The 17,682-nt window shown below is 33.0% G+C and overlaps 5 protein-coding genes across 6 annotated transcripts; 2 read left to right on the top strand and 3 right to left on the bottom strand.

The window, feature by feature from the left end:
• Positions 1-92: 92 nt before the first annotated feature.
• Positions 93-1,909, bottom strand: LOC128156881 (uncharacterized). The gene is made up of 5 exons (XM_052819208.1): positions 1,750-1,909; positions 1,263-1,458; positions 926-994; positions 686-790; positions 93-575 (listed from the first exon to the last, which is right to left on the bottom strand). Exons 1-5 carry the CDS (start codon positions 1,860-1,862, stop codon positions 273-275), a joined length of 786 nt encoding a protein of 261 aa, XP_052675168.1. The 5' UTR covers positions 1,863-1,909; the 3' UTR covers positions 93-272.
• A 1,293-nt stretch (positions 1,910-3,202) lies between these two features.
• Positions 3,203-4,661, bottom strand: LOC128155272 (uncharacterized). Its single transcript, XM_052816900.1, has 4 exons — positions 4,504-4,661; positions 4,149-4,413; positions 3,932-4,036; positions 3,203-3,823 (listed from the first exon to the last, which is right to left on the bottom strand). Exons 1-4 carry the CDS (start codon positions 4,641-4,643, stop codon positions 3,521-3,523), a joined length of 813 nt encoding a protein of 270 aa, XP_052672860.1. The 5' UTR covers positions 4,644-4,661; the 3' UTR covers positions 3,203-3,520.
• A 1,121-nt stretch (positions 4,662-5,782) lies between these two features.
• On the top strand, positions 5,783-11,683 carry LOC128156709 (uncharacterized). 2 transcript variants are annotated; one of them, XM_052818959.1, is made up of 9 exons: positions 5,783-5,929; positions 7,818-8,010; positions 8,368-8,471; positions 8,714-8,836; positions 9,191-9,376; positions 9,526-9,638; positions 9,846-9,969; positions 10,066-10,089; positions 10,179-11,683. In XM_052818959.1, exons 1-9 carry the CDS (start codon positions 5,890-5,892, stop codon positions 10,679-10,681), a joined length of 1,410 nt encoding a protein of 469 aa, XP_052674919.1. In that variant the 5' UTR covers positions 5,783-5,889; the 3' UTR covers positions 10,682-11,683. The 2 variants fall into 2 exon arrangements, with proteins under 2 accessions (XP_052674919.1, XP_052674918.1); XM_052818958.1 differs by lacking the exon at positions 5,783-5,929 and adding an exon at positions 6,483-7,032.
• A 546-nt stretch (positions 11,684-12,229) lies between these two features.
• On the top strand, positions 12,230-15,902 carry LOC128156710 (uncharacterized). The gene is made up of 9 exons (XM_052818960.1): positions 12,230-12,436; positions 12,706-12,792; positions 13,014-13,191; positions 13,406-13,629; positions 13,760-13,945; positions 14,223-14,338; positions 14,534-14,642; positions 14,884-14,907; positions 15,130-15,902. The coding sequence occupies exons 2-9, from the start codon at positions 12,753-12,755 to the stop codon at positions 15,375-15,377; spliced, it is 1,125 nt and encodes a 374-aa protein (XP_052674920.1). The 5' UTR covers positions 12,230-12,436; positions 12,706-12,752; the 3' UTR covers positions 15,378-15,902.
• On the bottom strand, positions 15,884-17,029 carry LOC128156711 (uncharacterized). Its single transcript, XM_052818961.1, has 2 exons — positions 16,668-17,029; positions 15,884-16,247 (listed from the first exon to the last, which is right to left on the bottom strand). The coding sequence occupies exons 1-2, from the start codon at positions 16,744-16,746 to the stop codon at positions 15,895-15,897; spliced, it is 432 nt and encodes a 143-aa protein (XP_052674921.1). The 5' UTR covers positions 16,747-17,029; the 3' UTR covers positions 15,884-15,894.
• Positions 17,030-17,682: the final 653 nt, after the last annotated feature.

The following is a 17,682-nucleotide window of genomic DNA, read 5'->3' as shown; positions in this document are numbered from 1 at the left end:
AAATATACTAATTTTAAATAGTTTATAAATACACAATGCAATACAAGTTTAATGTATAAACAAATGAAAAAATGAATATGGTAAAAATTCAAAAAAATGATATGTTGATTTATAAATGACCCAAATATATTTTTATGTATCATCAGACGTAAAAACTATAGTCAAGATTTTTCAACTGAACACAATTTGACTAGAATACAGCCTGTACGTCGGCCAGCGACGGTATTGTAAGTGTTTTAACTACTGACTGTTACAAAATTTATCTATTGCTTTTAAGATGCTTCTTTTTTAGAGGAATTCTCTTTCATTGGCTGGACCACACCTTTTTGAACAAGAGGTCCATTTTCATGTAGCAAGAGCGCTGGCCATACAACGAAATCGAGGCTTCTGCCGTTTTTAGTGAAGAGTCTGAACAGGCTTTTGTCTATATTCTTCGTTGAATCAAATTGTAAATACATGGGCGGATCTTGGATTTGCATCATCCAGCAGACCTCTATACTCCTGTCTATAAATGGTTCACAGTGTAACAAGACGTCTTTGTACTTTGATACGAATTCCTCGTCCTCTTTCAGCCACTAAAACACAAAAGGTTTCTTTATGATTTAAAACAGGTGTAACATATTGGTGAATAAAACAATACATTCAACATTGATCACATATAAAACTACAAATTCCAAAAAATTACCTTTTTGGCATTAGATATAGATAAAACAGCCACCTCCTTTTGAAGTTCGGAGATTTTCTTGTAAGTTGTTATGAAGCGACCTGCTTCTGAATCTCTCAGGTCTCTCTGCAATTTTTATAAAAATATCTTGCCGATGATAAGTTTAAGTATAACCATAATTGAAATAGTACTGTATTCAGAAGAATTTGCCTACATGCAAAAATAATCAAACGAAAAACGCTTCTCAATGGGTGTATATACCTGGAACAATGCCTCTTGTAAATTCTTGTACTGTTTGTCAGCCCAGCACTTCGTTTTGTTGGCAACAAACTGAAAAAGAACATGTGATCTCACGTTAACTCTTTATTTCTTTAGATACAAGTAAGAAAAACAATGTAGATTGAAATAAATGTGTTAAAGCATAAATCGTAGATAAGTACTTAAATTGGATAATCGTGTGCTCATATATCGTTATGGGTATCTTTGTCGTAAAAATTATCATTTGATAGAATAAAATATATATAATCAATATTAAATAAAAATACAACACGTTCTAGACTAGACTAAGTATAAAATTACAAAAAGTGTCGAGTCCTACCTTGAGAACATCCCTGATCATCTGAATGGCCATTTCCTCGTCTCTGCCCCTAGTCAGCTGATGGACAGCCTCCGTCCACTCATTGTCGTACAGTTCGCTGAAATGTTCTCCGATTTTTTGCGGCCTGTATTTGTCCGATAGATCAGTCAGTCCTGGATTATTATGAGCCAACTTCGCCCCAGCTATGGAACTGAGTCTACAAAGAACAAGATAGTTTCATTTAAAAGTTTATTCAAAGAAATAATAACCTTTGTTTGATCTATAAATAACATTATTTTGAGATACACGTGCGATAATTATATAATATGTTGGGCTTTAAGAATTTGGCATTTACTTCCTTTAGAAATTTTATTGTTTATTTCTATATCATTTTTAATCAAAAACTTACGTGTACAATAAGCTATATATTATACTGAAGACTTAGTCATGTACACATATCTAAAAAATGCTCAACACAGCCCAAAATAAATTTGACAAATTCAATTACCGAGTTAAAGCACGTTCTTTTTCTGCTTCCTCTTGTTTTAATTTCCGTTTTGTCTCGTCTAGTTCCCCTTGAATCTTCGACATGAGGAGAATCAAGTTATTTATGTCTGCCATCGTGATAGTAAGGCCTTCCACTTCAAAATGATATTGCACATGCTTATGTTTTACGTAATATTTAAAGCCGATATCGATGACGCATCCTTTTAAATATTTTGGCATCGTCATAACAGCACATAGTGTGCATGATATTTTACAATTGCGCTTCCGTTTTAACACTTTTTAAGTTGTTTTTAGATCAAATCATTAGATTTTTTTTTCGTTTTTTTTTTCATAACAAAGATCTTTTGTTCAGTAACAAACAGTTCATTTTGTTACCAAAAACTATGATTGTAAATACGAGATTACATATATAACTTTTGTATGATGATTATCATTCAAAGTTAAATATTTTTAATGATAAATTTCGGCTTGGGCAGAATATTTTATACTAATGACAGTGTTTGAAACTATAACGATAAGTGATTCAAAATATTGTGCATAATATAATACTAGTGACACGTTTAAAATGTGTGAATAGCGTAATAGCTTATTTTAGTTTTTGTACCACAACATATTCACTTTTCAGGTACATGTATTCATAATTTAGCTCTTAATTGTTGCCTAAATTCATTTCCAGCATATACCATGGCACATCACGATGCTGAAAGCGTGTTTTATAATGATTATTCTTATCATTTCTTTGATTTGAACATATTTTATTGTTCTAATTTACAAGTGGGATTGGTCACAAGTTCTGTAACTTACTTCTACAAATTGTCAGGTGAGACACCCAACAATGCAGACACACGTAATCGTTCATTCGCCTTACTTTTTTTTTTATCTCGGCCATTTAAACTCAGGCGAGGCAGGTGTGTCATAAGACTATATATGGTTAACTCTCAGCTGATCTTTAGTAGGTCAAGTGATAACTGGTTCACTCACATACGTCTCATTTTCACAAGAGGTCATCGTATAAGCACATTGTTGTGAATATATGAGCTTATAGGGTAGAAAACATTGTAAGTAGCTGATTCATTGATAGACGCCGCCAGATAGTGGGGTGAAGATTTAGAACTATAAACACATAGGTGGCTCTAGGTACATTACATCACCCATGATTACTCATGATCAGTAATATTGCAACGAATATGGAACAGCTATTCCCTGTTTTAGTAATCACCCGGAAAAGGGCATGGAGTACTTGTTTCATACACGTTATTAATTTCCTGTCGATCAGTTCACGATTAATTATTTCGATCATCGCTAAAACCAAACTTATATATATATATATATATAAATGTGTGTGTGTGTGTGAATTTTTAATTCGTCTGTATTTTTTAAACTCCCTTTTAATACAAGGGGTGAAATATACCTGAATATGGCGAGCAAAAGAAACGAAAAGATAAACCCCAAAGACAACTGTAAATAATTTTTTTATTCAACAACGAAACAACTGTAACAATAGCATATCAAAATAACAAAACTAAAAAATATTTATTATGGTTTGGCATATTATTAGAATATTGCAGCTGATTATTTATATAATTAGCACTTGTCGTTTTGTCGATTGCGTGTTTGCCAATCGGTTGACAAGAATCTCAAAAAATTTTCCTCATCAATCTAGAGTGTAAAAATTCTATATGTTAACATGAAACGGTTCAGATGACATTGATCTTCCAAGTTCAAACAAATATAACTCGGTACTGTAAAAGGAAATGTAAACTGTCTGAAGGTTAATGAGATTTAAGCGTTGATTTTGACTTCAAAGGTTGCACAACGCCTTTCTGGACAAGAGGGCCATTCTCGTGCAGTAATAGGGCAGGCCAGACAACAAAGTCCACGTATTCTCCACTTCGTGTGAAAAGTCTAAACATGGTTTTGTCCACAATTTCTGATGAACTACTAAAGTCCAGAATCATGGGAGGGTCCTGAATATGCATTCTCCAGCACAGTTCTACACATCTGTCTACATAAGGTTCACCGTAAAGAATAACACTTTCGAACGGCAGCATGAAATCCGAATCAATTCTGAAGCCCTTAATAATGAGAAAGAAATTCATCGTTAGTATAAATCATGAAAACACTCTTAATCTAATTTGTCTATGACGGGTATTCACGAAAAGTTAAGATTGTGTTATGTTTACCTGCTTTGAGTTTTCAATGGAGATTGCTGCCACTTCCTTTTGCATTTCACCTATTTTCTTGTATATTGGTATGAAGTTCTTCATTTCCGAATTCCTCAAGTCCCTCTGGAAAACAAGAAAACTTTTTAATTTTTTTTTCATTTGTTTCAAAAACACGTAAAAACACACAGTTTCTTATAAAATAACAGTAGATGCCATTTTTATTCTCAAAAATTACCTGAAATAAGGCATTTTGGAGATTACGATACTGGTCTTCTGATGCCTTTTTCGTTTTCTCATAGATATATTGGAGGACATCTCTCAGCAGTATGATAGCTTTCTTCTCCTCCATGATGTCCGTGAGACGATCGACTGCGTCCGTCCATTCATTGTCGTACAGCTCACCGAACATTTCCCCAAGTTTCTGGGGTCTGTTCCTGTCTGACAGGTCCGCTATGTTTGGGTTGTTGTAGGTTAGTTTTGCACTAGCGATGGAGCTCAACCTAAACAAAATGACATTGCATTTAAAAACCCTGTTCAGTGAACAGCAAAAGAGAGATAAGTCTTTTTAACATATCAGTACACAATTTTACCTGCTTAATGCATTGTCCTTTTCTGCTGAAACCTCTTGTAGCTTTCGCCTAGTGACATCCAAATCGTACTGTAGCTTAGAAATAATTGCCACAAGGTTCTCTGTGTTGATATTCATTTTGACTGTTGAATAAGTTTCCATATCCGCTGCTTATATATATACGTGCGTGTTTTGATCACGTGATATCTCTAGAATGTATGAGTAATTTCTGGTTTAAGCTAGTCTCGTCATTATTTATTCAAACTGAACAATGAACTATTACAATAAGTATTTCTTATATAACTGACCAAAAATGTTTATTTTTAATAGGATCTAGATTCAGGCTGTCAATTGCATTTTTATGTTGTTTTCATGATTGGTAAATCATGCGGAAATCATCTAGAAAATTCCAATTCAGGAAAGAGTACATCAAGAATGATTCGTTTAAAAATAGTTGAAAATGCTCCAAAATAAACCATACACAAGTATCTATCATGTCATATGGTAATTTTGAATTTGTTTGGAATATGGAAATAAGATTAGATCCATTATATAAGGATCGATACATTTCGCCTTGATCAGAAACAGATTTATAATCTTCAATATCAAAAATATTATCATACTTTAAAAAGAAAAGTTACTGGTTTGATTTCAATATCAGTTTCTGTAAAACGTAATTTCTGACTTTTAGATTATTCCGCAATCTGTATATTATAAAATTAAAAAAAGAACATAGGGTTTCGTTTCGTAATAGGTGTGTTCATTAAATATAATATTTATTAAGATGTATTGGAACTGTTTCTGATATGTATTTCTCTAGCCATACACATGTATATATGGTAATGTATGTATTTTAATAAAATCGTTTAACATTTTTGTTTTAACTTTTTATGAATATTTTATTTGTACCCTCTACTTGTTCAAAGGAAATCTTACACCAAACGCTTTGTTTGTTTTGTTCAGTTCAGAATCCTGACTCATGAAATGATACAGTAAATCACACGCCCTTCTTATCCATACGTTTAATTATTGCTGGATTATATTGTTTTACCCTTCCGGTTCCTAACGTTTTAAACAATAAACAATTACTATTTTTTTGAGAAAAAAAAATCCTTTTTCTTTTAAATAGCTTTAAAATAGAAAAGTTTTCGTTGGTTTTTTAACGCTCGTACTAAATCACCATATCATCTATTTCAATAAATTCTTCCTAAACTAAAATTATATGCCAATGGCTGATGTCAGATATATCAGAAATATGTTGTGAAACAAAAATTGTACTTAACGCTCTTGACATTTATGATAACCAATCAGTTGTTATTTCCCGTTTCCTCTCTATTCACATAGCAAAACGTTCAAAGTTCACTATTCCGCTTATTTTGATTTTAACATAAGAAAAAACAACAAACACATGTTATTACTTTGCAAAGTGCGAGGTTCAATAGTTGAAGGTAAAGCTATAGAAGTTCATATATTTCTAGTTGTCTAAGAGAGAACGTTAGCTTAATTAATATGTGTCTATTTAAATGTTGCTCTTTCCACACCAGACCATCAAATTGTTCAAATTTTAAGATCTTCGACTGTACAAAGACGAATATATGTACTTTGACTATCCAATGGTTTTAGACAGCACAAACCTACAAAACATTTTAAAGTACATGTATGTAAATTTTCATACAAGCCGTGACATGTACATTTAGTACTAGTAACATGTATATATACATGTAGTACTAGTTTGAGACAACTATTTGAGAGGCTCATCAGTCATGAACATATCCTCTTAGTGAAAATAATGAAACTTTATACTACTCTCTTTCTGAGGGTTGATAATTTTTTCTTAAGTACAAATAGAAGATGTATTTTTTCATACTGGGATTTGCATATTCACAAGAGCAAGTATTGTTGATTTAATTTGAACATATTTTATTATGCAAATATATATTTACACAACTGGATTAGGCAGCAGGCAATGTATATGTGTCTCCATGAGCAAGTATTGTGATAATAATAGACATCTCATTTGCGACTGCAGCCAGATGCGTTTCATGAAAAACCTCTGAAAATGATAAGAGATACAAAATAAAAATAAAAATGTAACTGTTCAACAACTATTGATGGGGCATGTGACGATTCATTATATAGATTCAGTTATTCGTCAGTGTCCAAACTTTTTTACCACCTTCTGGAAAACGATCTGATAAATTCACCTTCCTTGGTGTAAGTTTATTTATAGTTTGATATGCCTTTATGGCTATATTGACTTGTAAGTTGAAACCAACGTACCTAGATTTAAACAAAGAGAGTTTGTTGCTGGTGAAAAGAACCGTATCGTTGAACCGATGAAACAAAGGGTGCCCAGAGAAGAAATATGTTTGTATCAACCTGTTGCTAATAACTACAAAGGTTTGCATATTTATCCTTTTTCGTGTTTTGCCACTGAAATTGGCTACGGAAAAAGTTTCAAGCATCATGAATATTGTAGCAATGAATTTTCTTTTCATTAAACGCTTGTTAATTCGACTGCTAATTTTGGGATTAGGTATTCCATATTCAGGTAAAATAGTTTCTTTATATATCAATTTAATTTAAAATCTGTTACGCCGCGTAAGAATAAGTTTTTTAGGCATGTTAATGTTTACTTTAAAAAATATTAAAAAGATTCGCGTAAAATATGATAAATCAATTCATATCCATGTTTAATTAAAACGCGTTATTTTTTACTAATTTCTTTGTGAACGTAGAAATTGGGAAAATCTGACAACAACCTTAACAAAATATTTTCATTGGAAAAAAATGATTATTGTACCATTTTTTACCACAATTTGCGTTGCTTTTATATATTTTGGGGGTAAAATTTTTGTTGTTTATAATATCAAGGGTTTTTGAAACACCAAAGGATGGTGGTATGGCTAAAATTGATGTATAATAAAAGTACAATGTAACATCGACAGAATATTGAACATTCGAATGGTTTAGAACAATATCAACCATTTTTTTAAAATCAGACGCAAATGCACACCAAATATGGTTAAAATGATTTGAGAACGAGAAAAATGTACATTTAAATGGAAGTTTAAAACTTAATGTTTTGACGTCGTATCCAATTGCTCTAAGGTGTACATGCATTTCCTAATCGTATTTTTGTGAACTTCTCGTGTGTATTTTTGTTATACCGATGCTACGATATTAGTTCATCGCACAATGTAGATTTGCACAATTATCTTCACATGTACATGTATGTAGGTACGGCTTATTCATACTCTCTTTTTGGACTTACGATGAGTTTTATACTTTGAACCCTGCTTACTAACAGTTACATCTTTGTTAATATTCTCTTAGATGGAACTTGTATATTTCCGACTTATTTAATGGGAGAATGGACGAGTGCAGAGAGAGGCAGTTTGTCCATTACAACGGATTCCATCTATAACTACAAGGTCTACATCCCCTCCGCCGACCCAAACAACCCCACCATAGATTACTATAATTTTACATGTCTGACCAAAGTCAACGCCAACCGCTTCACTATAAGGTAACACATGTCAATTGTGTTTCTTAAAACCATATTCATGTTTGTGCGTGTCTATATTCAACATGCGACAATGTATTTATCTCCCCTACTATTTAAGTGAAGTGGCTTTAAACTCTTTCTGTCCTTAATTAGAGGAAAAAAACGTCCGAAATGAGAATTGAACCCCTCTAATGTGTCGTAGTGGATGATGGCGAGTTCGAGAAAAAGAAAACTTATTTCTTGACAGGTCGTTATATTGAAGCGCCAACTTTGTGTCTTAATATTAAACCCTCTTGCATCGTTGTTTAAAAAGGTCATAAAATCATACTTCCTTCATAAGTTTAAATTGTATGATCTATTATATTAATAAATTTTCAGGTCAATGAATTTCAATGTGTTATTTGGAACCAACGTCTTCTTTTACATTTGCCTGGATATCTACAATGTCAATGACCAGCTGAACTATTACTACCACGCAACAGGTATATATATGTATAATATATAACAGTGTATTCAAAGGTAGGACAATAGAACTAACAATGTCCAAATAAATGAAATAGACACATTGTCTAATTCAAGTCTCAATTAATGTTTGGTTAATTTTGTTGATGACTTAAATAGAAAACAACTGGGTTTTTTTAATTGAGATTGTGGCTTGATTTCTTTTGTACGTGTAAAAGTTTCATTTGTTGTTACACTTTCTTGAATGAAAAGTTTTGAATAGCTGTAGATACTCTTATCCGTGAAAATATGGTCGGGATTGCGGAGGACAAATCAAACTCATATGAAAATATCTGCACTAGAAGCTACATAGATCCGTCAAACTTCATTGTACTGTTACGTAAAGGTATAAACTACTATATAACTATAGTATTTTTTGTAAAGTTTGTCTTACGTACGTACTTAACAATGGACATCATAATACTATGTTGTATACAATACTGCTGCTGTAGGTTTTAGCACGTGATAAACAACCTTTCCGGTTGTTGATATCAACATTTATATAGATAATTAATTTAGATAAAAAAAATTATGAAAACAACATCTACTCAACTTTGCAAATTGCAACGCATTTAATGAACATAGTACAGTAGGCGGATTTTACATGATCAATTAAGAAAATGGATCAAATACCAAATCCTCATATTTAAAAAAATCAAATCAAATGAAATATTCATTAACAATAACATTTGTCTGTCAGATGCCGTGGAAGATGACGTAATACAGACCCTCTGTCCCAATGCCTTACAGATGGTCTACAGTAATATCACATTTACAAGTCACTCGGGGACAACAGAAAACTGTGTGACGGCGGAGATGGACGGCTGTACTAATAAAACCATGCTCAACTTTACGCAAGGAGATTGTACCGAGAAAACACTTTCAGGTGAAATATTGTGTTTAGAGCAGCGACTGATTCTAGTTTATTTTCCGAAATATTATTAATTATGATTATAACTTTTAATTTTTTTTTTATTTTCTCCAGGCTATCTGGGTATTGACATGGTTACTTGTGTTGTTTTTAATGTTATTCAGATGGAGGCATCTACACCTGCATCTTCTCAAAGACTGTTGACAGTCAGTTGTATTTATCAGTGTGGAACAACGATGATACGTTGACTTCATCCACATACAGATTCTTCTGTTTTGTGAGTCATATTCTGTTTGTAGGATCAAGATAAAATAAAAACTTAAAGCTAAAAATAAAACAGCATATCGCGACAAACATGAAAATAAAAATACACCTTTTTTCAAATGGAGTGTTATATATTAATTTATATTAATTTAAAGGAAGTGCACTTGTGACAAATTCGTCGATTTTTTTAAGCATGTTGATGCCTTTCTAATATTTGCAGAAAATTACAAACTACATGAATGGAACTGTATTCTTAGAAGAGAAACCAAATTTTTGTGGAAATTCCGTAAATTTTACAGCCTATCCCACAACAAGTTCATCCGCTGAATTAAAGGATATAACAGGTGCATTAGGCATTTTACATATGAATATCGTTGAAATGATGATAAATCAAAAGCATATTAGGATAAAGCTAATCACCAAGTTTTATGATTTTTCAGACACCTGTCAAATTATACTCCCCAGTACGTAAGTCTTATCATTGCAATTTTCGTCTTAAAATCATCGTAAAAAAATAAAAACACATAACATTTGTGTTTTGAATTTTTTTCAGCCACGACTGAAGCTCCATTTGTTGCTGATTTGAACTACCTATTCATATTATTAGGATTATTTATAATTTTCTTGGTCGTCGTCATTGTAATGCTGACTAAACGTCTAAAACTCTACCTTAAGAAGAAAAAAGAAGAAAAACCTATTGACGTTCGAAAGGGAGAAAAAGTGGGACTTCAACACTTTGATCCCAAGAAATCCCTTATGATCAACTCTCCTAGACCTGTTAATTATTTTAGACCAAAACGAGCAATTCAAATTGTACCTTTGTTCAAACCAGGCTTCAGTACTGACGAGTTTTCGATTCACCCACCTCCAAAGATCACGTGTATCTACACAGACAGTATCGTGGATTATATGAGAGGCCGGATGCCCAGACGACCGGACGGGATAAGCCTGTATAGCTTCGATTCCGCCATATTTCGGGCGAGAAGTCCGTTCTCCACAATTTCCATCCTCAGTACAGATGATGACGATGTCTCGTTCGGATCAGAATCTTGTTAGAAACTTTTTGTGAAGAATTCTCAGTCGTTTAAAAATGTTTATTTAAAATATATAACTGGTACTGTACCAGTTATCTGCTAAGACCAGTTATCGGCTAAACTGAGGGATCGGGTTTATAGCATGCGACTATCCGAGATTTTTTAATTCAGTCGTCTGTTTCGAATAAAGAAAAGTTAGTTTGCTTGAAAACTTTCTTGAATATGTTTTAAACATGAGCTTTAACGATCATTGTTTACCGCTGATTTACAGCTATGGGGAAAGTGACGTAATAAGTTAAAAATGGAATATGACCTCTTTGTGATACGTTATTATATCCCTTCTTTGATTTGACATTTAATATCAATACATATAAAATTTCTAAACAAAAGAAATTCACTAAATTCTGAGAGAGTCATGGTGCAGTTGAACGCCTGATTGCACAATTATGTATTGAACAGCATGCGTTGTTATGTATTACCATATGATGATAAACGGATAATTTTATGAGTTTTATGTATAGTAACCCCTACGACCTATAGGCTGACCCCGCAAGGGACATAATTCAATTTAAACTTTGCAGAATATAAAATCAACATGAAAAGGGATTTTACTGTGTTATTATCACGAAGCCGATAACTGGTAAAGTAAATCGTAAAAACTCGGCAAATTCGGAGCGTGCTAAATAGCACAAAAACAAAATGTTTAAGTTCTAAATGATGATATAATCTAACCGACTGATAAATTAGGAGTTCACCATTTAAAATATGTCAAGCTTTGTTCAAATATATCAAGAAATAAGGAAACACGAAAAGAAAACGTAAAATTTTAGCCGATAACTGGTACAGTGCCAGTATACAACATTTCTAACATTAATTTATTCCTTAATTTAATTTAACTGAATATTTAATAACTTTTTAATGTTTTTAATTAGCTCCAGTAATAATTTTTCAATGCGTTATTATAAATAGTAAATAGTAGTTGAACAGTTTTTGCAATGATTATTACATTGTGTTGGTATGTAGAAATATATAGTCAATAAAATATACATGTATGCATCAACACATGCTTTTTTTTTATTTATTTTTTTTCGATCGCATGTATTAAGTGTGTCCCCCAAGGGACCGGGACATTGGAACATACAATTTTGGGGACTTTGAATGGTGGCTTGTGAAGAGAACTTTGGTCATTTTCAATATGAAATACTAGTAGTTCAATACGATGATGAAAAATCCCGATCGATTAATGAAAATCATAGTTTGGGTCACGAAACTATTTCTAGCTCTCCCTCAATAGAGGTTGAACTAGGCGGTCTAACCACATGACATTAGATGAATCGTCCAATTTAGAGTTACCTTTCTTGCATCTACCCGATCCCATCAGTCAGACACATTGCAATACAAAGTCGTTTAATTGTCTGTCTTCTCCTTATCGTTTTTTAATTCATTTTTCGTTGTTCAGGGATTTAATTCTGCAATTCATACCCCCTTGCAGCCTTGCCCACAACAATACGGGCATGCTTTCATTTATCTTCCCTTTAAACCTAATCGATTAATTTGCTTTTGCATAAACAGGCTTTCACCAAACTGAATAGACGAACCCCGATCCATTAAAATGAACGAAAGTACACACGGTTTTTCAATAGAAATAAGGTTCGAACTTTGATATAAGTTTTTCATAAATAACGGTTGGCGATATTTTTCATGCGGTGTGTGCAGCTTGGGAATTAAGCCACAGTTTTAATTGGTTTTTGGGACGTCTACTTGGGAATTGAGAAAGGTAAATAACGAAAAGTAAAATGGCAGTTCGTAATAACTTATGTTTTGGAGATACAAAGAAGTTTTTTATCTTAATCAGTTCAATCACTATGCATGGATTGTTTGAAAATGAGTGTGTACTGGGTACTTTTTAACCCTCCCCTGTGTGTATTATGCATTGTCCTTCCAACACAATAACTGGCTTATGGGACTACCCATGTTTTACATGACAACAGGCAAATATCTGCTCTGCTTACGTCTATTACAATTTAATTTTTTATTTTGTAAAAGGTCTGCAGATTATGTAAACTGTGGCGTAATCATCGAGAAAGATTAAAATGTTGGGGCTATTTCTTGTAACCCAACTCATTTTTGCAGGTAAACTCTCTCTCTCTCTCTCTCTCTCTCTCTCTCTCTCAATACGAAATTTAATACAAAAATAATATCAAAACCATTTTCAGGTGTTATATATAGAACTCTATTTATTACTCAATACGATTACAATGCCAGAATATTGGAAAATCAAAGAAAGAACTTTAAAAGTGTAGAAAATCGATTGCTTACTTTTATGTGAAATATTCTATTGAATTTTATCACAGCACAATCTGCATCGTCATGCCAGTTGCCAGAGGACCTAAGGGGCGTGTGGATCAGCTCCGACAAGGGCTTTCTGAGAATGGGCGAGTCAGTGATTCACAATTACCCCGTAACACTCCCTGGGACGAGCTCCATAGACTTACAGTGTACAGAGAACAATGGCACTCACTTCATGTTTAAGTAATAATATCCGTCCCGTTTACTTTTAAATTATTTCCAGTGATATGTTATTGTTTACAAAAAAACATAAAAAAGATAAATGACTGTGTCTTGTATACGTATTTCAACTTAGTGATTGGTTATGATATACATGAAAGATTAACAAAGTACGAAATATATTCATGAATTCTATAGAGCTCATCATTTTATAACATCAGTTTTTTATGTTTTGCAGGTCGAGTCAAGATATTGACGTGTTTTCAATCAAAGTCAGCGTGTATACCTGCATGAGCTTCGTTCAAGTGACACAAAATAATTACATATACTATATCGGGACACCTGTAGATCCGATGGTCGGAGAGCGAGTCTTTGCCAATTCTAATGAATTAAACGTTACCATGACTGACGTCTGCACTGCTCTAAATACCGAGAACAATATGTATAGCTTAATTAAAAACGGTATGGTATGATTTTTAATGATTAAAAGAAAATATACATTTAGTATGAACATGATCACAATTGCTTTACATGCATTACGTCTTCGTTATGTCAGTAAGATCATGCAAAATTATGTGTTTTTGAATTACAGTTTCAAGTGAGGCCATTGTTAAGACCAATTGTCCGAGCATACTGAGGAACTCATTTGCAAGTCTAACAGTAGAAGAAAATGGGGTTCAAAACGCTTGTGGAAATGGCGTAATCAACGGATGCTTCGGAAGCACAGAGGTTGTGATATCAACAAGGCTGTCTTGTCATTCCAACTCGTTTATTTCAGGTAAAGACCCTTTCTTTGTTACTAAGCTGTTCTGCAATGAATGTCTGTACTGTTCAGTTATGTATTTGAGAACAATTCCAAAGACATTTGTCATCTTAGTAACCGTCCGAGCAATGCATCTCTGCCATTCAGTCAATTAGATATGACTTAATTTTAACTGAAATGTGACTGAATGACATAACTCTGTCACACAGTCACCTTTCCAATCCTTGCAGTAACATTCAGTTGACTAAATTGTGCAGGTTCGTCTTGTTGAATTTTTTTTTATTCCCTACAGCTCACCTGTCTCTGACTTGCTTGTTTCACCGGAAAATTGGAGACGTCATATATCTTTACTCGTGGACAGAAGATGTTTCTTACCAAACTACAACAACTCACGGGTTTATTTGTATGGTAATTAATTCGTCATTCTTATGATATTACATTCATAAACGATACCGTTATTTTATCAACATATTTTCGTTTTGATAAAAAAAGGATAGAAAGGATGCAAGTACATTGTTACATGACAGTAACTGTCACGGGCCAAAAGATGTTTTTAAACGCAGTATTTGTAAAATGGTTAACTTTAATTAATGATTTATACAGGAAATAACACAAGATGCTGAGTGGACGACATTTCGATTGTTTAATGATACATGTAGTGACGTATCCCCGTCTCTCAACTTCCTCACTCTGAAATCCAATCTGACCACCGGTAAGAGATGATGATGAATAGCTGTTACTGGTATTATATATAGAAATTGAGCATTTTATTTGAAATTTTCATATCATTTTACATGTAAAAGCGTTTAGTAAACATCTAAAACTTCTTAATGTAAAAAATAGCATTATCAATTTGATTCTAGATTTTTTTATGTGTTTATCCGTTAATCTATAGATCTATTTTATTTTCTACCTTTCTACAACTATTGTACCTTTTTTATTTATTTATCTAGATACGTGTCAACCAACCACACAAGGTAATTGCTTATACATTATATTGTGTTGAGTGTCATATTAATGACTGTCGCTTTTCAAAAGATTATTACAGAAAGAAATCAAATTCTCTTTCATTTGTCAATATTTCCTTTTAACTTTACATTTAACTTCTATGATTGGCATTATGATGTCCTATGGAATATAATATATTCAAGTTTTAATTAGATTTTTTAATTAAATTTAATTGTGTAATTTATTTTCAGCCCCTCCACCAAATAGGAACACAAACCATGCAAATCGTCCCAAAATGAAGGCATCAACCAACTGGGTTATCTACTTTGCCATCGTGGTCTGCATCATTATCATCATGGGATTTATATTCATTATTATCAAGTTCTTCCGAAAACAAATGTGCGATTTCTTTGGGAAGAAACCTCCACCCCAAGAGCGAGCAGTGTCTTTCACAAACATTGAAGCAAAGTCGACGGAAACGTTAGACACCCAAACTTGATTTCCTTTCAGAGCTTTGACATGATTTAGTCTTCTCAAACACGAAAAGGTGGATAACTCAACTATCTACAATCAGTTTTATAAATAGTCTAGTGAAAAAGTATACAATTTTCTTATTTAAAGAAAGACACGATATGATAAACTTACTACTGACTGTAACAAAAGTTCTTTTGAATGTCCATAGAAAATAATTTATATTTCAAATGTAGATATATGTATACATATTTGTAAATTATATCACCTTTATAATTACTGTTACAAAGGGATTTGATAAATTATTGTAATTCATTTCAATGGCAAGATTCTGTATCGCAAGATTTGAACTACGTTGCATTTTAATTTTACTCCAAAATTCGGATGCTTTAGAGTAAAATCTCGTTGAAACCACCACAATGACTACTGATCGGCTTCATGTCTTTTACACAACTTCATATAAAAATATCTTGATTTACATCATTTAAAAAGCGCATTGTAGATTAAAATGGCAACTTTCTAAATGCACAATAAAACTAGTCATTTTATAGTCTTTGAAAAGTTCTTCTTTTTCTTTTAGACCCCTTTTGCTTTTTCCTACTGATTTTGTTCGACTTTTTCTCCTTGGTCTTTTCCTTCACTGTAACCAAACCCCCAGTATTCATTTGATGAGTGTGGCTCGGAATCATGGGTAAATGAAACTTGGTTTGGCGCCCAGGATTCCTTCCTGTTTTTGACGGTTTGGTGCTGACAGTAGAGATAGTAGAGGTGTTGAGATAGGCCTTGTAGTCCAAAGGATGGACACCGGGCAAGGGTGGAAGGTTAGCAAGTCTCGTAAAACTAAAACGGAAAGGAAGGTCTGAGTCGCTGTCACTGCAAATGGACACAGTTTCGTAACCTGTAGAAGAAAGAGTTACACATATATTTTTTACATGCATTGCTGATGACACAGGATGGCACTCTGTTATTCTGTCAACTGAAAGATAACTTGAAAGTGACTGAATGGCATAGCTATGCTATTCAGTCAATTTTCCAGACCTTTAATACAACATCCAGTTGACTGGATGGCAGAGCTTCATCCTGTGTGAATTCATCGGTGTTTACATTCAATCAACACCTAAAAACTTAATGTTAAATTTTATTAACACAACCACTTTATTTAAGTTGTGTATACCAATATTGTTTCCATCTAGCGTTAACAGTCTAGCGTTAACATATCAAAGACTATTTATTTAATCAATGCACGAACGATAATAAAGATACAAACACACACTACATTACTCAATTATCATTCTGTACTTATACAAAATTCTCTCACCGATGGAGTTTGTGTAGGCCGTTGATCTGTTGGAGAGGATGGCTCCTGATCTCAAGTCCCTAGGGTGGGAGTTTCCCATCGTCTCTCTGACCCCTACCTTTCCCGAAGTACACCCAACGGCATTTCCCAGGGTGGGAAATAATGCGATCCGTGGCAATCAGTAGAGCAAGCGATTTTTGATTTGAACGAAAAGCTTCATAAACTTCAAATTCAATTAGCACATGGTATAAAACGTTTCTTCATTTCTTCATAGAACTAAGAAAACTTATCGTTACTTATACATTAATACACAGTAAAATATCCGTGGAGGGTTTTATGTAGTCAATCTTAGGAGAAGAAACACGGGCCTTGGTATCCATTGAGCGGATTAAAATAATCAGTTTTAAGTAAACGGTTTGCAGTTTGTTGATTGTTCTCTTTGTTTAATCATAATACAGATATATTGCATTCACCCTTAACTTTCTTGTGCTTGCAATCGATTTAACTCCATTACTTCAGTCATGTTCTTAACAAGACCCACTTATTAATCATTTGTGATGAATAGAACGCAGATAACAATTTGATGACATATGTTTGAACTTTAAACTTATTTACTGGACGTCGTTTTTGTTATCTTTGTATAAAAAAAAACTTTTTTATGTTCTTCCACTAGCTATAATTTAGATATTTAAATCTGTAAAATGCAAGTACATGTACCTGCATGTACTTGTACATCTACATTTGGTCTGACCGCAGCAGCTGCATACTAGGCTTCCAACAAAAATTTGTGTACTTGACTTGTAATACTAAGTAACTTAGATTAGATAAATACACGTAGTGAGCGTAATTAATAAATATTTAATATCGATTTGTACTAAGTAATGACACATTAATAAACTTAACGAAATGAAAGCACATGTAAGTGTTATATATATAATAATTATTTGACGTATCTTATAACACAGTCCTTGAAATTTATTACATGTGTATCATAACATATCAGCTTTTTTGTTTATAAAAATCAACCAATCCATAA

This window comes from Crassostrea angulata, chromosome 7, assembly GCF_025612915.1.
Source record: "Crassostrea angulata isolate pt1a10 chromosome 7, ASM2561291v2, whole genome shotgun sequence".
NCBI lineage: Eukaryota > Metazoa > Mollusca > Bivalvia > Ostreida > Ostreidae > Magallana > Magallana angulata.
This window is presented reverse-complemented; position numbering and strand designations above follow the sequence as displayed.